This window comes from Phallusia mammillata, chromosome 5 (genome assembly GCF_965637545.1).
Source record: "Phallusia mammillata chromosome 5, kaPhaMamm4.hap1.1, whole genome shotgun sequence".
NCBI classification, from domain to species: Eukaryota; Metazoa; Chordata; class Ascidiacea; order Phlebobranchia; family Ascidiidae; genus Phallusia; species Phallusia mammillata.
Genome location: NC_137256.1, coordinates 26,340,834 through 26,361,983, shown reverse-complemented (window position 1 = coordinate 26,361,983; position 21,150 = coordinate 26,340,834). Strand labels below are relative to the sequence as shown.

Here is a 21,150-nt window from a genome sequence, read left to right as displayed (position 1 = left end):
GGGACTTTTCTGGCGAAATGCTATGTCGGCCCCCTCAGGCTTTCGAGCCAAAGCCTTCATTGAGAGTAACTGTGTCCGGTACTCGGTCCCGCCTGCACCGCGGCCAGCGCATGCGGTGGAGGCCATGCCAAGTCGTGTTTCTATGCGCACCTTAGTTTAGCTAAAGCCATTTAGCAACGCGCCACACCTAGCTAGAAAACGATCTAAGCTAAATTCCCTAAGTGGCGCGTCAATCCCAAACGTACCCCACCTATGTTACCTAACCTAATCTTAGTTAACGAGCGCTACTCTAGCTGTAACCCTAGCGCCAACTTTATGATATAGTAGCACTCCTACAGACTTGGACCATTCTTTGACCACCGAGGAAGACTTCCTTCACGAGGCAACCTCGGCAAAGAATAGGTCACTCACCCTAGCGCCAGTTAACCTAAGTTAGGCCTATCAGTTCCGCAAACCCAGTTGACCCACGACAGACTCATATGTTTACATACAATTAAATAGTTGAAGTTGAGAGATGTTGGTTGATTGACGAAGAATGAATGCAAGATGGATACATCGCAGATATACAAAAATCTGCAAAGAAACAAACAAACACATAAATAGATGCATTTCAGATTTTTAATACCATTATTACATTAGGTATTGCATTTTTTTATTCTTTACAAATAGTTTAATATTTCTGATTACTTTACCTTAAGAAAACTTAAGTAAAACAAAAAAACAACAAATTGAACAAAACTTACCACGCGTAACGTCGAGCATCCAACGCAAAACAAAAACCTCATGGTGAAAAAACGTTGCGAAATCGTTTTTGGTTTAAGCGCGCATCGTCGACGGTTGCGTTCGAATTCAAATCAGAAAATATTTTTTTCACAAAAATAAATCGCCTACTGCTTTTTAATGTACATCATTTTTGGCCTTATTTTTAAGTATAAAGCATTACTTATTTGCCCTTTTATGATATCACAGAAAGACAATTGTGTGTGCAAGTTTATTTTATTTACGCGGCAAAATTTGGGGATTACCCGTGAAAAATCTCTTACCATCATTCGCCAACAATAAAATTGAAGACGAATTAATCCGCATCGGTTGCGACTGGTTCAGTAAACTGTATTTCAGAAAACAGGTGGTGCGGTGCTGTATTTGTTACTGTGTTATTGTTTTAACGGTATTCGTATTTTGTCAAAACACCAGTTACATTTTGCAATAGTTGGATATTGAAAAAGGCTAAGGCACATTAAGTTAAGTAAACAGCGAAAAATGATATGAAACAAAATGATTCATTTACCTTTTTTGTTTGTATTAAATAATTGTTACTTATTTTGTTTTTTCCACAGCCAACCATTGAACAAAAAAATGGGTTAGTTTTAACCGATCCTTATGTATACTGCAACAACTCTACTATGTCAGATAAATCATGGATTAAGTCAAATGTCTCTGCTCTGCACATATGGATTTATTACTTATGTGAAGCCATCTCAACTTTCTGACACTGTTTTGAGGTAACCAATTTACCATGTTAGATTTTAACTGGTTTAAAAAAAGTTATGTTCGTATTTTTCTACTTACCTGTGTAAAAGTGCAACCATAAGTTTTGACCATAATGTCTCATCAGTACAGCTGGTAACAAGGGATTGCCTAGTTCACTTCAGTTGAAATATTTGGTTTGTTTTTTTGTTGGTCATTGGCATCTAGTTTTTTTGATATTTCGTCCCAGGGTTGTGTCATGAACTTTAAAGTAGCCAGGTGGTATGTTGCTGCTCAAATCCCACAACTTATATACGTAGGTTGGTTCTGATACATTTAAATATTTTTTGATGATAATGGGCCTGTTGACGTGATCTTTGGTTCATTACATAGGACTTGCTGTTCATTAGGCTGAATATTTACTTTCGAAAAACTTGGATTGATGTTGCCATTTTCAATGAAAATATGCATTTGTTACTTCAAATAAAAAGCATTCAGCAATATACACTACTTCACTTTGCATTGTACGTAATGTTTGCTCCTTTAATTTTGCTTGTGTTGTACATTATGAGTAACACAGTCTGATACTTAATAGATTGCTAGAATGATTTTAAGCTCTAGGTAAAGGACAGTGGACCTCAGTGTTGAAACTGCTGATCGTTTCCTAGCTTGGTATTGACAATATTGTTGGTACATAAACACATACTTTATTTTACTGTGAGCTTTTGCATCCTTTGTATTGGCTTATCAAATTGTCAATTGTGACATAACAGGGCTAAAGTGAGAAATTCATTGTGCTAAAAATCTGAGATGAGGATGTTATTGCCATTTCTCACTGAGTGGTAGTTGCACTAAGTTTAAAACCGTATTTGCATCAAACCAAAGTCAAATGTGACAAATTTGTGATTTTTGGCACACCATATATAGCTGCTATCTCATGTAGTTATCAGTATGTTTTCAAATTCTATTGTGGCCATCACAAAAGTAAGGACTGCATTTTTATTGGTTTTGTTAAGATTTAATGTTTAAAAAAATGCAAAACATATAAAGGCCTACAGTCATAGTTGACAACTTTGAAATGTTTTTAGATATATATATCACAAAAGCATTTTTACTACCAAGGTCTTCTGCTACTATTACAATTGAAAATGATTGCTTGTTTGTGTGTAATAACGCCACTTTGAATATCACAAAAAAGAAATGTTTGCTTTATACCATTTTGCAATTGTTTGAATTCCAAAACTGCTTCAGGCTGTTTTACAATTGTAATGAATGTGAACAATTCATTGGCTGTGAGACAATATTCGATTAAAACAATGGTGTTTGTGATGTATTGGTTTGTCAATACATTGTTAGCTGTGTATTGTACATGACAAAACTTAGTCCTATTCTCAGGTATAAGGCATACTAAAAAATGGGAGAGGCTTACCCATTAGATATTCACCCATCGATAGGGCTATTTTCTTGTTGGTATAGAGTTGCAAGGTTTTTTTTTTTTTTTTGTATCACAATGAAATATGTGGCATATATTTGGTGACAGCTGTAATATATAAATATATAATGTTGGTCTACGAGGGCAGGGGGAGAATTTATTGGCATATTCCACTTCTTATCATACAAACATTTGTAAAATCTCTGTCACTTATTCACATATACATCTTTTTCTATAACACAGGTTTCTCAACAGAATGTTTCATCAATGCAATCCACAAAGTATGACCATGGAATTGCAATGTTTCTCCTACATATGCAGGTATGTAGATAGAACAGAGACAGTGGTGGGATTCAGCCGGCTCATAACAGTTCTGCAGAACTGTGTCATGAAATTTTATAAGATCAGCAAAACGGTTGGCATTACTGGTTACTGTCAATGGACTTTTTGTAACAGAACCGGATGAAAAATATGACTTTTGTTGTGATAGGACCAGCTGGCAAAAAAAGTAAATCCCACCACTGAACAGAGGTGCTCAATATTTAAGCTGTATATGCCCACATCACAGGTCCCTATTTCAAAAAGGGCCACCAGGAAATTATATTTATTCCATAATATCCCATTCACTGGTGCATAAAAGTACAGATTGTTGTGTTATTGCATCCATAGAACTTAACCTCTAGCTTCTAGCAGTTTTTCACATCACTATTTACATTGTTACATGTTAAGACTCTAAGCATGTAATATATATATATATATTTTTAAGCCCCTAAAATTTGTTACTAAAGAAGCAAAAGTCACAAAGGCAATTGTCTCAATACATGGTTTATTGTATCACAGTCGGCAGTATGTACATTTTAAAAGATGCTCTGACTGCATAAACCTTTATCTATAGGGACAAGCTGCTGTACTGCCACATTTTGTGAAACTCTAACTTATAGTTAAGCATTGAATTGAAAGGTTGAAAATTCATCCTGGCTTTCTAGCAAGCTTGTAACGAACAACTGTAACTCGCATATAAATATCTGTTTTATTGAATTTATAGGTTTACCTAATTTGTGTGAAAAATACTGTAATCTTTGCTTTTTCTCTGATATTATTTTCATTACCTTGTAAAAGCACAATACTATTAACAAGCTTTATCATTAAACAGATGAAAAACTTCCTTATTTGGTCAGTTCTTGGATCACTGCCAACTTTTGGCATCTCTGAACCATTTGGATTATCTTCACCTGAATGTTATATCACTTGTCAATACAAAATATCAGTTTCTTCATCACCATGTTCGTTGGGGTGTCACAGGGGATGCTTTTTATAGAGGAAGATGAGAATCAGTGGATATTACCAAAATAACAACAATAAACAAGTCAGTGGATGAGCTGCAAAACAAGGTTAATATGGATTAATTATTTTGGGGGATGTAGAACATAAAGGTCATGAAGCTCCATACATAGGCGTCGATTCCCGGGGTGGCAGGGGTGGCGTGCCAAAAAATCTCTGGGGTGGCAGCCTTTATGAAATAGCTATGCTGCCACCCCATAAATTGCCTGGCTGTATTCATATCCGTGTATTGCAGATATTCGTTTCTTTCATTCACATGCGCTCTCTGCGAAATCCCTTTTGTTTTTGAACAACGCATGGGGAAAACCCATTTTGGGCTACTTGCTTTAGTGATTTTCGTCAAGTTTGCTCCTCCAGAGCAAGTCTGAACAAGACTTATGATGTAACAATGGCATTTTTCAAGTTTTTATGTATTCTGGATGCTAATTGGCAGTTGGGGATTATATTGTTACATAGAGTGTCTTATTTCCGTGCGCGGGAAATATAATTGCAGCTGCCACCCATGTGTGCAAATTTTGTGTCGAAACTGCAATGCTGTTTTGATACTTTTGGAAAAATGAACATGTAAAATTAATTTACAGATCTCTGTTTGAGTATCACGAGCCACATTTGCGTTTTGTGCGTTATGTTACCTTTCGAACCGCACTGCTTCAGATAAATAGCGCTACCCGGCACAAGTTTCCTGCCACTAACCAGCTGCTGTATTACATCACTAACGCATTGTGACATCATAACTCCAGATGGACGATTTGTAATGTAACTTTCATAGTTGTTATGTTGAAGTTAAGAACGATTGCATAACTGCGAAATACCATCTACAAACCTTAACATGTATCGTAGTGTGGTTTGATCATGTAATGAAGTTTTGCCACCCCACGGAAGAAAATTTATGCTAAAAAATCGACGCCTATGGCTCCATGAGATGGTGTTCCTTAACTTCGGGTGTATCATTTTTTTGTAATTTAAGGTTTTTTCATGACACATCGAAATTTAGACTTAAAACAGTATGAGAATCTATTCTGGTGTTGTAAAACACATAGTAAATTTATCTTCAATTATGTTTAATTTTAGAATTGAGCGAAACTGAAACTACCATTGGTGTAGATTTCCAAGATGGAAGTAGTTGGTTCGCCGCCTGAAAGTCCTGCTGCACAACAAGCGACCCCAGCAGATAAACAGACAGACTCTGAAACCCTGTAAGACTCTAATTGCTTTGACAAAGTGCAGCATACGAGGCAGGCTCCCACATCACAGGTCCCTATTCAACAACGTCCACCAGTGTGCCAATGGTTTTGTATTTAAATTACAGTTTAAAGAAATAGAATTGTCTCCCAATATCCAATTCACTGGTGCATAATAGTAGAGATTGGTGTCTAATCGCATCCATAGATTTAACTTAACCACTTGGTTCTGACAGTTTGTCACATCACCATACATTGTAACATGTTAATACTATGGATTGTTTTTAAACAACATGCATACAAACAGTCTAGCGGCTAGACTCCAATATCTTCTAAACATGTAATGTGTATATTTTTAAGTCCCTGAGAAGAAGCCAAAAGCAACAAAAGGAATTGGATCTATACATGGTCTCTTATATTTATATCCCAGTTGCCAATATGTTAATTTTAAAAGATGCTCTGGCGGCATAAACTTTTATCTCGACAGGGACAAGCTGCTGTATTGCCACATTTTATGAAACTCTAACTTATAGTAAAGCATTTTTTTAAAACACACAATAAAATTATCTTTAATTCTGAAGGGGACACATATTGATTTTACTCGAAATGTTGTTGTTTTCCTGTTTTTTTCTTCCTTTTTTTTCTTCCCAAAGTTTGTCCGACTCGTTTTTCCATCAAATGTTTGATGGATTTGGCTGAAATTTGCACAGATTGTAGATATAGTTATGTAGATGTGCATCCCACTTTGTTTTTGTTGATAACCCCAGTATTTACCCCGCTAGCCCCCTAAAATGGGTATTTTTCCCCTGAAGTTTGTCCAACTCGTTTTTCCATCAAATGTGTGATGGATTTGGCTGAAGTTTACACAGATGGTAGATATAGTTATGTAGATGTGCATCCCACTTTGTTTTTGTTGATAACCCCAGTATTTACCCCGCTAGGCCCCTAAAATGGGTATTTTTACCCAAACTTTGTCCGACTCGTTTTTCCATCAAATGTTTAATGGATTTGGCTGAAATTTGCACAGATGGTAGATAAAGTTATGTAGATGTGCATCCCACTTTGTTTTTGTTGATAACCCCAGTATTTACCCAGCTAGCCCCCTAAAATGGGTATTTTACCCCTGAAGTTTGTCCGACTCGTTTTTCCATCAAATGTTTGATGGATTTGGCTGAAATTTGCACAGATGGTAGATATAGTTATGTAGATGTGCATCCCACTTTGTTTTTGTTGATAACCCCAGTATTTACCCCGCTAGGCCCCTAAAATGGGTGTTTTTACCCAAAGCTTGTCCGACTCGTTTTTCCATCAAATGTTTGATGGATTTGGCTGAAGTTTACACAGATGGTAGATGTAGTTATATAGATGTGCATCCCATTTTATTTTTGTTGATAACCCCAGTATTTACCCTGCTAGCCTCCTAAAATGGGTGAGTTTTTAAACAGTGTCAGAATTGGCTGAAATTTTGATTTCTTGTGTCAACTCTGTAGTCCTAACATTTACCCCACAAGTCCATATTGTTGCAAACCTGTGATAAAATATTCATTCTTATCCTGTATATGGTGGATATATAAATTAATGTGGTTGTTACTTGCTTCAGTATTCTAGACAACATTTTATTTTATGATCAGCAACATATTGAAGCAGCACTTTGTAAAAAAACATATTTCTTTGAAAACATATGGTGTAGGAAGTTTGTGTGCTTTTTGTTTTGATTCACTTAATACTTTTGCCTCCAATTTACCATAAGTCATTATTTTTTTTCTGCACTGGAAAAAGACATAGACCCATGTATCTTTAAATTACTATGAAGTATGCAAGATGCAATTTCCATGTAAAGTTTTCTATCAATCACATTTGGCTAATTTGATTAAATGAGTTCCAGCATTGTCATGCACATCTGCATTTCGTCATCAAAATATAAAACATAAGATGACTCAGCATAAACAAGTATTTAGTGACACAATATAAAACATCTTGCTGCATATAATTTGATAATCACAATAGCTTCACACCAGTATTTTATTGGAGTTACTTTCGTAAATGTGTGTTTATTTGGATTTGTTTACATTTGTGTAGATTTCCAAGATGGAAGAAGTGGTTGGTTCGCCACCTGGAAGTCCTGCTGCACAACAAGCGACCCCAGCAGATAAACAGACAGACTCTGTAAGTTTAAAGACTCTGATTGCTTTGACCAAGTGCACAGTTTTGTGGAGTGACGTTTTCCAAAATTGGCTTCGATCAGGTTGATGTATAACCTGGTTAAATCACCTTCTGAACTAGGCAGGCATAGTGGTTAACCTGCCAACTGTCATTATTGTCTTTATTGTTCACATATTGCCGTGATTTGTATAATACTGTATTGCTTACACAAATGCTTATGGCTGACCAAACTAATGAATATATTCGTAGTTTCTGGCTGATGTTCAAACTGGCGATCCCCTGCTATAAAGCTGACATGTGCAGCATATGATGTAGGCAACGGTGCTTGTGATTTAACTTTCTATTGAACAAATGAAAACCCGCTTTGGTCATGCAACTGTCAATGTACTTGATTTATTCTTGGCTTAAGTTTAAAGAACACGTCATGATTCTGACGTCACCAGCTTATAACTGGTTGGTCTTAGTTAATCGTTTTTATAAATTGGTAAAAAAAAATTCTTTTGTCATTTTTTTGTTGTACATTTGTTTTTTATCTTTGCACACGTCGAGTGGCCTAAAAGGGGATGAAATTCTGCCAGACGACGCAGTGAAATTGATTCGACATTTGCTAACGAAAGATTCCAGCGATTGAGCAAGCTCAAGAGGTAATTATGGGTCCCCTTCCCTTTCCCGGATGCTGTTAAAACCTGAATCGTCCATTGTGTGACTTGTGTGGTTGTTCACATTTCGGATTTGAAACTTACTCAGACATGAATCCCGCTGTCGTCCACCCACGTGTTATTCATAACCAAACATTGTTATACCCGTAAGATTATTGTTGCTTAAGTGTTTCCGACCGTCACTAGTTTGATTAAGTGATCTTTACATGTGATGTTATTGGTGCTGAATTTACAATTTCTTAAAACAAACAGTTACGGAAAATAAGCGTTAGTAACAAAATCGCGGAAGTTTATTATAGTTTAATAATTAGTTCAGCTTCAAGCAAGTTAAGTGGATTATAATATTACCAAACCACATCAACAAATGAAAGTAGTTTCTTTCCTCAAGTTTTAGAATTCCTCCCCGGTTGAAAACTACTGACAAATACGTTTGTCACCTCACAAATTTGTTCCTATTTTCCGAAGAAATCCGATGATTTCCGATCTTCCATGTCCCGATTCAAAGGGAGTTACCATGACAACGATGTGAGAAGCAAATGATGCTTTGCATTTGTTTCCATGACAATAGAGTGACAAAGTGGGTTTCAACTTTCGTAACCATGGAAACAACGTGACAAACCATTTCTTTGTTACCAGGGCAACCGATGAAGGTGACTCGACAGTTTTTTGACGTGGTTTACAAATGTCGAACACTTGGTGGCTAAACTTAGTTTCCATGGCGATTTCCAACTTTCCCAGAGCTACGTCATTTGTGTGCAGTAAGTTGAAATTTTGAATTAAAGTTCGTTAACTTCTGCTTATTCTGTCTTTGTATCCAAAAAAGCCGTGTATTGTATTTACAAAATCAAATCTATGTTTTTAATGCAATATTTTTACACGTATTTTAATTGTTAGTAATAATACCACGGTTATCTGCACATTTTTTTAACATTGAAATTAATTTGCATAAAAATGGGTGAAATCACTTTTGTAGAAAAAATGTAGTATTTTTTTAAATAAATCTTAATCACTAACGGTTAGAAAGTAGAATTAGGCGATTTTTTTAAATTAGCGAGATTTAGACACTTAAATCAACAGGGTAATTGTATTTACATAATTTACACTGATATGGGAAATTAATAAAAGTCCATATTTTCATCTTTGGAAGAGAAATATTGATTTTATTCGCATTTAAACATCATCGTTGATTCTTTAATCGCTTCATTCTTCCCTTTCCAGTGATACCAGATCATGTTGCGCCAGTAACCTCCTGATCGTCCCCATTCAGCGTTGAGTTTACAATAGCCACAATTACGATACCACCATCCACCGTCAGCGCCGAAAAGAAGTGCACAGTTGCGTCCACTATTCCTGTGTCACAATGTAATATTCCAATAAAACTTAACCTCGATACAAACTACACAAACACATAGTGGAATATTTGATCGTGTGTTTCAACCAATAACGCCATTACTTTATCAGTTGTGACATCACACAGGCTATTTGAATGATTTTATGACGTCACACACTAACTACTAAATGACTTGATTTTTGTATTTTTTAAAGTTTTTAATAAACGGTTTTAAACATGTTTATTAAACATACGAGTGAGTCGTTTTATCTGCTGTAAAGTTTTTATGTTCTTAAAGTTTTAAAAATTAAGTCAAAATTAATTTAGCAATTTTTATCATTGTGTTTTTCCTGTAGTTCGTGTGATTTCTGTGCAATTAATTTTGCGCAATTGTTTTTGTTTTGCAATATGACGTCATAAAACAAACTTACAATGAAATAAAAATAATATTGTTCCCTTGACAATGCGGAAATATTTTTATACTTTGTACACAAACTGTATTTACCGATCATTATCCCGATCTTTGGTGGTGAATTGCATTCCGTTGTGATATTCCAAACTGTCACCAGCCGTTCCACTGAAGCCAGAAACATGTAAACGATAATTCTCTGATTCGTCGTCGATTGCAAACGAACTGAGAAAACAAAACACATTGTTGGTGTTTTTTGTGTTTATTATGGGTCACTTTGTCTGAAGGACACACATTTCGCTTTTCTTCAGGGTTTTTTTTGCCCAACGCGATTGTTTTTCCATGTTTTGTGTAAAAACGAGGTTTAAACTAGTGATGCACCGAACCCGCCTGAAAAGGTTCGGGCCGAAACCGAATATTCGGCCATGAGGCCTTTAGGTTCGGCCGAAATCAGGCCGAACCTAAAATCCCCGTTTTTTTGGATGGTTTCGACTCAACCTTGTGTTGCTGATGCGAGTGAACTCAATTTTGACAAACTAAAATTAATTTGACATTGGGAAAACTTTGCTAAACATTTAATATTTTGCAGACAACGTGGCTGGTATTTCATACATACAACAAAACGTTAATTAATGATGTTTCGTATGGGCGCAAATGAAATTTTAAGGCCTCTATTCCATGCAATAAAAAAGTTCGGTTTCGGCCGAATTTTCAAAAAAGTTCGGGCCGAAACCGAAACATTGAAAAACAGCGGTTTCGGCCAACCGAAACTTCTGTGCATCACTAGTTGAAACCAGCAAGACGAAGCGGAACTGAACCCGAACCTGCGAACCGGTTTGAGCGGTTAAATTCATTAAACCTGAACCGAACCGGTAAAAATGCAGCCTGTATTACTTTTTGTAATCGCCACAATTGTATTCATTTCAAACAATGTATCAAAGCAGGGGTGGGCAAACTACGGCCCGACAATGGAGTTCATGCGGTCCGTCAAATGTTTGTCAATTTAAAAGAGAAAGCAAACGCTTAATGGTATTGTGAGCATAGTCGTAGAGTTTTCAAAAATACCGGAGTGGGACTTGCCCATATCTATACCATGTTTAGTATCTGTACCCGTACCATACTTAGGAACTAAACACCGATACTTTTTACATTCCCATAGATTCTGTCAAAGTATTTTGCAAATAGTCACTTCACACCATTTCTTCGTTCTGTTTCAAGAACAAATGTGCGTATACTGAATAGACGATTTGTCGAATCAACAATTTTAACGATGATTTAGTTTTGATCGTTTGTTACAGCGGAGAAGAAAGGAAAAGCGATTTACGTTTTCAAATCCAGCCTACTTTGCACTGTTGACACCAAAACTTTGGTCACTTTGGATCAAGTTTAGGCCGTGGCAGTACTTCGCAAACAGACGTTACCCGCACAACACCTAACGATGGATACAAAAGCAACTTTTATTGTTTACTGTTGGCGCAAGAAACTTAAAAAAACTTCGTGTAGCCTACGTTGCGATAAATGCCTGTTCATTTTTAACAATTGCAATTAATGCGTTTCAACCAATATCTGTACGACCAATGAAAGAGCAACAAACGTATTTGTATTTAGCTGGAAACATGCTATGTTTATATTTTGGGTTAATATGCTATGCGGTCTCATGAAATTGAGAACTTTTGAATGCGACCCTTGTACTGAAAAGTTTGCCCACCCCTGTACTAAAGAATACGCAAGATAGGCGCTACAGGGCGTTTCAAAAATGACGAATTATGGGTAGAACTAAGTTAGTGAAAACGGAATTTAAACCGGTTTACAAACCGCAAACCGAACTCCAAAAAAAGTGAACCCGTATAACAAGCGGTTCGACTGCCGGGTTTAAACCAATTTAAATTTTCACATGTTATAAATATGTATCTTAAGTTGTGAATTGTAAAACTTGTAATAGGCTAAAAAAATGTAACAAAGTAGATACGATGCTTATTGTTTGTTTCAAAATTTCAGGCAAGGCCCTGGAGAGCAGTAACATGTCCTGGAACAACACATTTTGTGGGCCCTACTCGCACACTAGTCAGATCTAGATTGGACTGTATTTGTATTAAACGAGAGAATCAAAATGCTGTACTGGAAAACTACACCAACACTTTGCGTCTTTATAGAAACACTACAAGTTTACACGTAACTGTTTATTTTAGTTTTTATATTTATGACCCCTTTAAACTGTTATGGGCCCTGGCGCCGAGCACCGGCTGCACCCGTATCTCGTAGGACCTGATTTCAGGCCAGTCGGTTTAGTGATGACTTTCACAAAGCCTGATTGTTTTTTTTTACTTGCAAAATAGAAAACAATTTCGGGTTGTGAAATAAAAGAATAAGCTTAGTTGGAATATGTTTGCTCGAGGTCCTTAGAGTGGAAAAACTCAAATGTAATTTTCCTTGCAAATTAAAATTCCTTTTAAAATACATTCGTTTTGGAAACAAACATTTCAGGGCCGTGTAATTATTGAACAGACAAATAACGGGATAATCATTAATAAATTAAAACTTAGGCTAATTTCATCGATTCATTCTGCAAAGGAAAGTTTTAAATTTGTGACTAAAACGTAATTTAATTTCCCTACTTGGTTTTCACTTTTTTAATTTTTTACACCTTTACATGACGGTTTACTTAACATGTTTTGTACAAAGACTTGTTTGCGAAGTAACAATGATTTCACAAAGGATGTAGATAATGGAATTTTGTCCTTTAAAGAGCTCTTCTGGCAAATGTGATTTTATTCCGACGTTTCGATGTCCTTTACAGGTCGTCTTCATCAGGGTAAATAACACTGAATGCGACTAGTACAGTGCAAGAGAAACAAAGGTAAAAAAACTGATGAAGACGAGCTGTATAGGACGTCGAAACGTCGGAATAAAAATAGGCTACATTTGCCAGAAGAGCTCTTTAACTATGTCTGGCAGCAATACCTTATACATTGAATTTTGTCCTTGTTGCAAAAAAACTTTATGGGGCGAACTGACCAGAAGGTTTGTGCAAGTTTTGTGGACCAAAGATATAAAAACGATAATGTTTGAAAATAATGACGCGATATTAGTTGTTGCTTAGTTTGAAAGATTGCGTGGCAATCATTAACCAGAAAATACACGTTTTACGTCTAAAATTTGTGTTTGTAAAACCCAATATTTGTCAATAAATTCGCACACCGCATATTCGGTATACCTCTACCTTTTAGCAGTAACATGGTAAACTGATAATAAGCGGCTCCAAACAAATCATGAAAAACTTTGACATCATTTTTGATGCATTACTTATGCGAGTAGCCTACATATTTTAGATAAAGACGAAACCGTGAAACAGACCGGGCGTGAATTTTAGTCAATAATTCCCTAGGTGGTAGCGCCTCCTTGCGACGAAACAAACTCAATGTTCTTATTTCATTAATCTTGCAATAACTTTCATTGCTCAAAATTGGCTGTTTTGTGAAGACCGGTCCGGGATAAAATTTTAGTATCAATGCCGGTCAAAAAGGTTGCCGACCCCTGGTCTGGCACACATATTTCCACTGACAGTGGGCTATAAAGGTAAAATGTATTTTTACTTTTTTAAATAAGGTATTTTTCAACAAAACATTTTTTCTTCAATACAGATATATTTGATTTTTTTTGACGGGGTTCGAACCCGATCAAGTTTTTTTTTACATCTGTATGTGGGTCTCGACCACTCGGCCGAGTTCCTGCCCAATTTGAAGTTCGGTTGTCACAATAACCTATCACATGGCAAAGTTGTAGCGCCACCATATGGCCATGTAATTTTATTAATAGAAATCATACCTGTACTGTGCGTAAGCCGTTGCGGCATCAAAACCTGTCATCTTTATTTTCAGTTTGCAGTTCTGTCCACTTGTCAATTCGTGTATTTCATCCAAACCTGGGTTGTTTAAAGTTTGGGTCAAATTCAATTTACGCGTTTAAACAAAATTATTTGTTCACCGAGCCAGAATTCTCCTTCCATGTTTCCGAATCCATCTTTATATTCCTGCCAGTTTCGGTTAAAATCCACACTTCCGTCAAATCGTCGTTGGAAAACCTGTCATGCAGGAAATATGCGAGTGTTGTAATTCCCCGTTGTTATTCTACATATTGTTCGATTTACCGTCCAGCCGTCATCACAGACCCCTTTCTTGTTGTTACGTAATCGCTGGTAACCGTTCACTGATGACGTAGAGCAGGTGTCAGGGAGCACTGTAAATAGTGGTCGTGAAAACTAACACCAAAATTGGTAACTTTTAGTGTTCCGAGTAGAAAAGTATTCCACACTTTTCAGTGAAAGGTTCAAAAGGTTTACCTTACAGAATCGACTTAAATAAAATTTGACACCCGAGTTTGCCAGCAAGTGCAACTGAGAGCTAAATTTGAAATGCGTTGAAGAGTTACTTGTTTCAGGCAAAAACTTGAATGAAATATTTTGTACTGCAACTTTTCACGTTGAAAGTTTCCAATGGTTGGACGATATTGTAACGAAACTGATTTCATAGTTTAGAATTATGGGTAATTGAAATAGTCGTATTTACCAATGGTTGAATCAATCCAGCTCTGAACTTTGGAAACATCAGTATAAAATCCTGGAAAGCGGAAACCGGTATTTCTGTCGACTTGACCGCATTTGTATCCAAAACTGACGATTCCAACTTGAATCCAACACGATTCTGAGGTGTTTGGAATTTTGTACTGCCAGTAGAAAATCAGAAATTACTCCCACTCAAAAAGATACATTTTTTGATACCTACGATTTAGGCGAATAGCCTAAATATTCTAAATTGAAACTTTACTCCAAGTGACGCAGTTTATCGCGCTTGTGTTGGAACTGGCATTAATACGTATTTTAACAAATATCGTGGTACCACTGTTAAACTAATAGCGTCAAGTGTAAATTAGCTGATTAGTTAACTAAACTTTCGGAGGCGGTGTTTTCTGCGTGAAGCATTTCCTATTGATGCGTGAAGCATTTCCTATTGATGCGTGAAGCATTTCCTATTGCTAACATACCTTTCGCATCAAAGGTCCACCGCTGTCACCCTTACAAACATCTGATACTGCACTTGTTTCAGATCGAGCACAAATCATACGGTCTGTATACCTTACATCCAGTAAAGTTTCATGTACTATTTTGTTGGCAGCAATTTTACATCTAAAAATAAAAGTATGACATGATTTGGAGACAGATAGAGGAGCATTTTGCCTTACATTGAGTCAGGTTGAATTCGTTGAGTTGCTTGTTGAAGTTTGAATGGCATGGTTCTGCGTGTCAAATTCGTAAAACCAAAACCTGTAACGAACACCGGTGCTCGATCTTCAGTGAAATGATTCGCAAGCCACTTTCCTAAAAGCAAAAAAAAGCTTGTTCGGCGTTGTTGAGTTATTTTATCCTAATTGTCTTGCATCGCTTTTTTTCTTAGCTTCACAGTTACATGATATTTGACTACAACAAAACATTTCAGTGATCATATTTCACTTAAACGCATATTTCGTTCACATTCATATTAAATCTCTAAATGTAGCCCATCATGAATAAGAAAGTATTGCAGTTAATCATAGCCTATACTAAAGCTTGGCTAATAGGACGCCCGGCAGGAAGTTACCTTTTTTGAGACATTTGGCACCTTCGGAGTCATTCTCGTTTATTAATCTGCTTTCATTTCGGAACATATAGTTTTCTATCGGAATACATGAGTTACTGCAGGGAAGACATATAGGGTTCACGTGGGCTGAGAGTGGAATTGTTCCGTTAAACTTAGGTGCGCTGTCGGTCCAAATCCACAATCCATTTTCTTTGATGGTACTAAGTTCTATGCCCACGCGAATCTGAAAAAAAAAAACATTTACAAAACTATTGTAAATTGATACGTCTCTTTTCCTTTTATGCCTAGATAGGGGGTTCACTTGTTAACTCACACTGCTGGAATCCTCCTGTAAATATTTTTGAAGGTCACTGCATCGACTCAAAACTAACACTGATTTTGATTTGCAAAATGATGTTGGCCTAGCTCCAATTGTACCCTGCTCGATTTGATATTATTTATGGTCGTTTAATATTTTAACAAACTATTAATCTTACCAGTGCAACATCGTAATCATAGTTGTTTCTTTCATGTCGATCAGATCGATCGAACCGTTCATGTACTACAATATTTCTCGGTTGAAACACAATCACATTAGAGTCGATGTTACTTCTTCTGTCAGGTCTTCTAAAAATCCCTTTCAAAATAAGAATATAACTTTGTTTTCATGTAACATACGATGCAATTTGCAAGTATTTTTATCTTTTATTACCTACGGCCACTACAAAGCGTTTTGTCCAATTCTCAATGAGGGAGTAACGATCAAATATATGAGCTGCTGTTAGAACCCAATGTTGATTGATCAGAGTTCCACCGGCAAAACTACTCGCGAAGGTCTAAACAATTACAAGAAGTCGACTAGGTTAGCCATCAAGACCGAGGAATAAAAATTAAATCGGTCAAGCTGGTTGTTTAACATGAACAGTTTTGGGGCATAATAAAACTGTACCGTTGCTTACGTTATAAACTGTTCCATGCTTGACCATAATTAAAGCTTGCCACGGCCAAGACCTGTCTGCATTAATTCCTCCGACAACTCGACCAACGAATCGGGAAGGTGAAGTGCTTGTGTGGTTTACAGTTTGTCCACACTTCAGTTTTATACCTACATGAAAATATTAGACTGTTAAAACAAATTTGCCTGATGCCGTTTCACTAAAACGTGAATAATGAGCATGCTTTGATTATGTAATTTGCAAGTTTCGCAAATTAAATTAAAACATTTTAACAACTTTTTCATTAGGTTATTGTTAAAGATTCGTTAAAATTATTCTTATCACAAAATTTGTTTTTAGGATTTTATTTGCTGTTTGATGTTAGGATTTTTGATGAAATATAAAAGGCTTGCTCACAGTAAACCGACTTTATATGGTTCAAAGATTAGATGTATAACAATAGCAGACTTCTTGCTTTAAACTAAAATTTGCTTACCCGTGCAATTTGCCATTCCTTCCCAAGTAGCTCTTTTATTGCAAATTGCCGAAGCACTTCCAATGTTCTCATAACCTGGGTCACAGGTGAACTCAACCTCAGACCCGTAGGTGAAATAGGTGGAAATTTCCTCAGTTACAACAGAACCATGATCAGGTGCTTCTGGTTCATTGCATCGTAAAACTGTCACACATATATATACTGAAGTTTGTCGCTACAAACCAAGAGGCTTTGAACAAAAACAGAATTGAAACATAAGAATTTACGAAAACAAAACGGTAGTTCGAATACCTTTTTGGTATGAACCGACTTAAGAACCTGAAGCGACCAAAGAACTTACTTAAACACTGTGCCGCTGTGCCCGACCATTTCTTGTCACTACGACATGTACGGACAGCGTTTCCCGTTAACACCCAGCCTGGATTGCAACGATAGTTAACCTGAGATCCGTACTTTCGGGAACGATAAATGACTCTTCCAAACGAAATTACTGGTAATCTGGCACACTCCGCATCTGTTAACGCAAATGGCGACAGTAAGCTCAGCATAAAACATCAGCACATACATTTTTTATGCCAAGTTGTGGACAAACACTTTGATCACATTCATAAACAAGGTTTCTGAAGGTCATTAAATTGATATCAGTGATCAAATACTTTTACGATTTCAACTGTGCAGACTAATACTTTTATGTTATTTCGGTTACACTCGGTGAATCGAACTATTGAAAATGGACAGTAAGTGTTTACGAATCTATTCACGACTAAATGATTTTAAGGTAAACAATATTTAACGATAAAAGGAAAAGCACAATACATGAAATGAGAAACCATTAACAATAGCAATTTAATTTTGTCCGATAAGCTTAACTTTTTGCAATTACATTAACCATCCTACGATAAATTACATTAACCACCATACGATAATTAGGATCGTCGTATTTCACAATCATTTGCTTTATTTTTATTGTGTCAGGGTTCCACTTGCGTAACCTAATTTCGCGAAACGAAAGTGTCTTAAAACCGCCACAAAAGTAAAAACAAATTCTCAAATGCTTCTGCTCGTGTTCACAGATATTACCTGACAATTCATTTTTTAATTCGATTACCATCAACTTACTTGGGTTGAAACACGACATGCCACAAACATCGTCACATCGGCACCGCTTGAAGCGCCCTCTACAATCTGAATCACTTGAACACGGTTTCCGACAATTTCTGCCAGACTCGATGAGATTTAGATCTCTGCTGGGGCAAATTGTTTGTGAAGAACCTGCAAAAAATATTCAACTTGTAATAACAATCCTAAAAAGTCATCTTAAAATACGTTCAATACACATCAAATACAGTAAATGTAACCGCTGCGGTACGAATGTGATTGCAAATAAGGAGTAACTGATACTTTCTTACTTACCAGGTCGTACAATTGAGACTGAACGACAGAATAGTGACAAAACGATTATACACAAGGTTTTCATACCAATCCTATAGTTTTCCTATAAAATACACACCAGTATTAACATTAATTAAGATCATGCATTAAATGCCAGGACCGCAATTAAAATTTAAAATACAAAAAAACTCATTTGACATCTTAAAGCAACAAATATAACTGCGATTGCTAAATCGGCTGCCACAGTTATGTTTTATTCTAACTTAATCAATCTCAAGTACCTCCTAGCGTTCTCAAGCACTGTCCCTTCTGCAAGCAACTCACAACTGTGACAAACATTGCAAGGTGCCAACAACGAGCAGTTACATACAAAGTGCAGGACAGGAAGTTGTTGAAACTATTTGCGAACTGCTGAAAGTTCATGTTTCATTCAACCAATTTTCGATACAATAACAATAACTCAAGGCTCCTTTAATTGTTTCCGATTCTGAAAACAGAGTCATGCGCGCAGTATGGATTGCATGATGCTGCTGCGGCATTTAAAGTACAATACCGACAAAAGCCAATCAGACCTTTGGTTTAGTTTACAGGGATAAACAATGTTACACTAAAAAGTGGATTTATCAGAGTGATATAATACACATGTACGAGTGTATAGCGTCTACAGAAAAGCAAAAGCACACATATTGCACGCTGACTGCATATTATGTAAAAACAAAAATAGCGATTTGTTTACCGAAAAACATCTCCCCTGCAGCATTTTACAATCCATATAATTTTTGCGCAGCTATTCCGGCTTGGTGTTAGTTTTATTGCACTTGTGCCGCTATGTTTTGTTTCGCTAAACCAACTAAACTCTACACCAGTGCTTGTCAACCTTTTTTGAAATGGTACACCCTTTTTACATTTACCCTGCTCAAATATGTATTGACCCTTGTAATACCCCGAGTTTATTGTCCTATAATAAGAAAAACAATGAGCACTGCAAATGCGAATCCTTTAACATATTTTGTAGCAAATAACTCAGTGAAAACTGTAAGTTGTAATTCACTTTATACTGCAACAAGAACCACAACCAACCATTCTCAAGAGAAACATTGGATTATGATACCACAAATGGTAACTTATAATTGAGATACCTGTAGTTGTAGTACCATGCATATTTGTGCTACGTATAATTGAGATACATGTTGTACCACATAATGTACATTCTATTCAGCCTGGTTCAAAACGTCAACCTGCCTTTTGTGATACCTGGTCATAGGTGTATTGTACTTTTGAATCTGTTACCCCACGGGACACCATCAATGTGGTACACCCTTTAAAAATTGTGGTACACCCTGGGGTGTACAATACACCCGGTTGAAAAGCACTGCTCTACACAACTAAACTCAGCTGCCGCAAACGCACAAAACTGAAATAGAGTTGATTATTTGTGCACGCGACCGTTTTAATGTTTGCCTAGGGCTAAAACGTGTAACGCAGATGTGTACAAAGCCACATCGAGGTCTTGTCATACATTCCTTAGCATACAGACCTACGTTTTATCTCATGTTTACATACGATGTGGGCAAATTCAATCGACCATCCTTGTTGTATGTGTGGTCGGTTGCGATCCTATTAAAGAACATTCCTAGTACACAGAACAAATCACTTGATAACTCACGTTCGTTTCGGTGCTCGAAAGCTGCCCTGAATTTTTGATTTCTTTGCTTTTTTAAATCAATTTGTTTTGTTCATAGAAATCTTAAAACGTAAACAATAAAACTCGAGTTTGCAAACGAGCGTCTCGGTCTCTCGCATAAAACTAATTTGTAAATGTTAATGTGCTTTATTTAACAGTTGTTTTGAATAGTTTATGAACGAAACCGTGTCAGTTAATAATGTAGTTTAAAAAACGCGGTTTGTGTGAAGTAACAAGTTTTCGGTGAGTGTTTTCAAATTTTCTTTTGACAGAAACCCACCAGTGATTTAAAATGTTAACACAATATTCTACTTTTTAAACATTGAAGCACACAGATAAAAATGTATTTAATTATTAATACGCATGTTTTATTTAAAGATTTGTGGTTTGTTTTATTATTATTCTCTTGTGAACACAAAGTGTATATGTAATGCTCTTGATTATTATGACATATTGACTGGTTTGCTCTGGCTGTAAAAGTTTAAAGCCAATAAGCAATAGAACATTACCTCATTTTTCTGCTGGTGGCCGTACTGATTTTATCCTGAATTAGTCAGGTCAATATTAAGAACCCATAAAGTTATGTCAACTACATTTCTTACGGCAAACTATTTTTTACAAAAAAATGCAAAACAGTTTAAATTTATAGCTAACACTGTAATGCAGATACCATGAATGCTTCAGCAAAATGGTAGCACTATAAAGTACATGATTGCAATATCATACCTAATGTTAAAAATCACCCTGTATATGTGAAATATTCAATTTGAACTTTCCATACAATTTGTGTGACATGCAGATAAAAAGACTTGTTGTGTTGATCAGTGATATAACTGATTAGTTTCTGTAACAAAGACTGTGCATATGCAACAATAGAAAAGTATACAAGCAAAGGGCAAAGTCCCAAAGCATCATGTTTTTAGGCGTTCGAGATTTTACATTTGTTGTTTACTTATTTCCAGGGCATATATTCTGTAAACCATTGTAACTGTTACAAGCAATATTATACCAGTAACAAAAGATTCCAGCAATCAAAGAGACACAAAACA

At 36.3% G+C, this 21,150-nt stretch overlaps 2 protein-coding genes, 1 long non-coding RNA gene and 1 pseudogene across 10 annotated transcripts in view; 3 read left to right on the top strand and 1 right to left on the bottom strand.

Moving 5' to 3' along the window:
* Positions 1-21,150, top strand: part of LOC145228617 (eukaryotic translation initiation factor 3 subunit B-like) — an 84,601-nt gene that overhangs the window by 51,029 nt on the left and 12,422 nt on the right. The gene's annotated exons all lie outside the window — the stretch shown is intronic.
* Positions 1,320-10,223, top strand: LOC145228668 (uncharacterized). 8 transcript variants are annotated; one of them, XR_013860141.1, is made up of 10 exons: positions 1,320-1,502; positions 3,143-3,220; positions 4,053-4,239; positions 4,276-4,290; positions 7,501-7,587; positions 7,834-7,895; positions 8,134-8,228; positions 8,632-8,820; positions 8,880-9,001; positions 9,462-10,223. It is a non-coding gene; the product is annotated as an uncharacterized LOC145228668 (long non-coding RNA). The 8 variants fall into 8 exon arrangements; XR_013860139.1 differs by lacking the exon at positions 4,276-4,290 and adding an exon at positions 5,345-5,436 and having other exon boundaries at positions 4,053-4,265; XR_013860143.1 differs by adding an exon at positions 5,345-5,436 and having other exon boundaries at positions 4,053-4,290.
* Positions 9,316-18,515, bottom strand: LOC145228589 (uncharacterized). The gene is made up of 16 exons (XM_080093704.1): positions 18,439-18,515; positions 18,145-18,297; positions 17,366-17,539; positions 17,026-17,208; positions 16,554-16,699; positions 16,307-16,430; positions 16,092-16,231; positions 15,616-15,838; positions 15,221-15,356; positions 15,023-15,164; positions 14,548-14,704; positions 14,130-14,218; positions 13,967-14,063; positions 13,808-13,904; positions 10,079-10,207; positions 9,316-9,593 (listed from the first exon to the last, which is right to left on the bottom strand). The coding sequence occupies exons 1-16, from the start codon at positions 18,500-18,502 to the stop codon at positions 9,404-9,406; spliced, it is 2,244 nt and encodes a 747-aa protein (XP_079949830.1). The 5' UTR covers positions 18,503-18,515; the 3' UTR covers positions 9,316-9,403.
* LOC145227983 (uncharacterized) lies at positions 10,493-11,499 on the top strand (annotated as a pseudogene).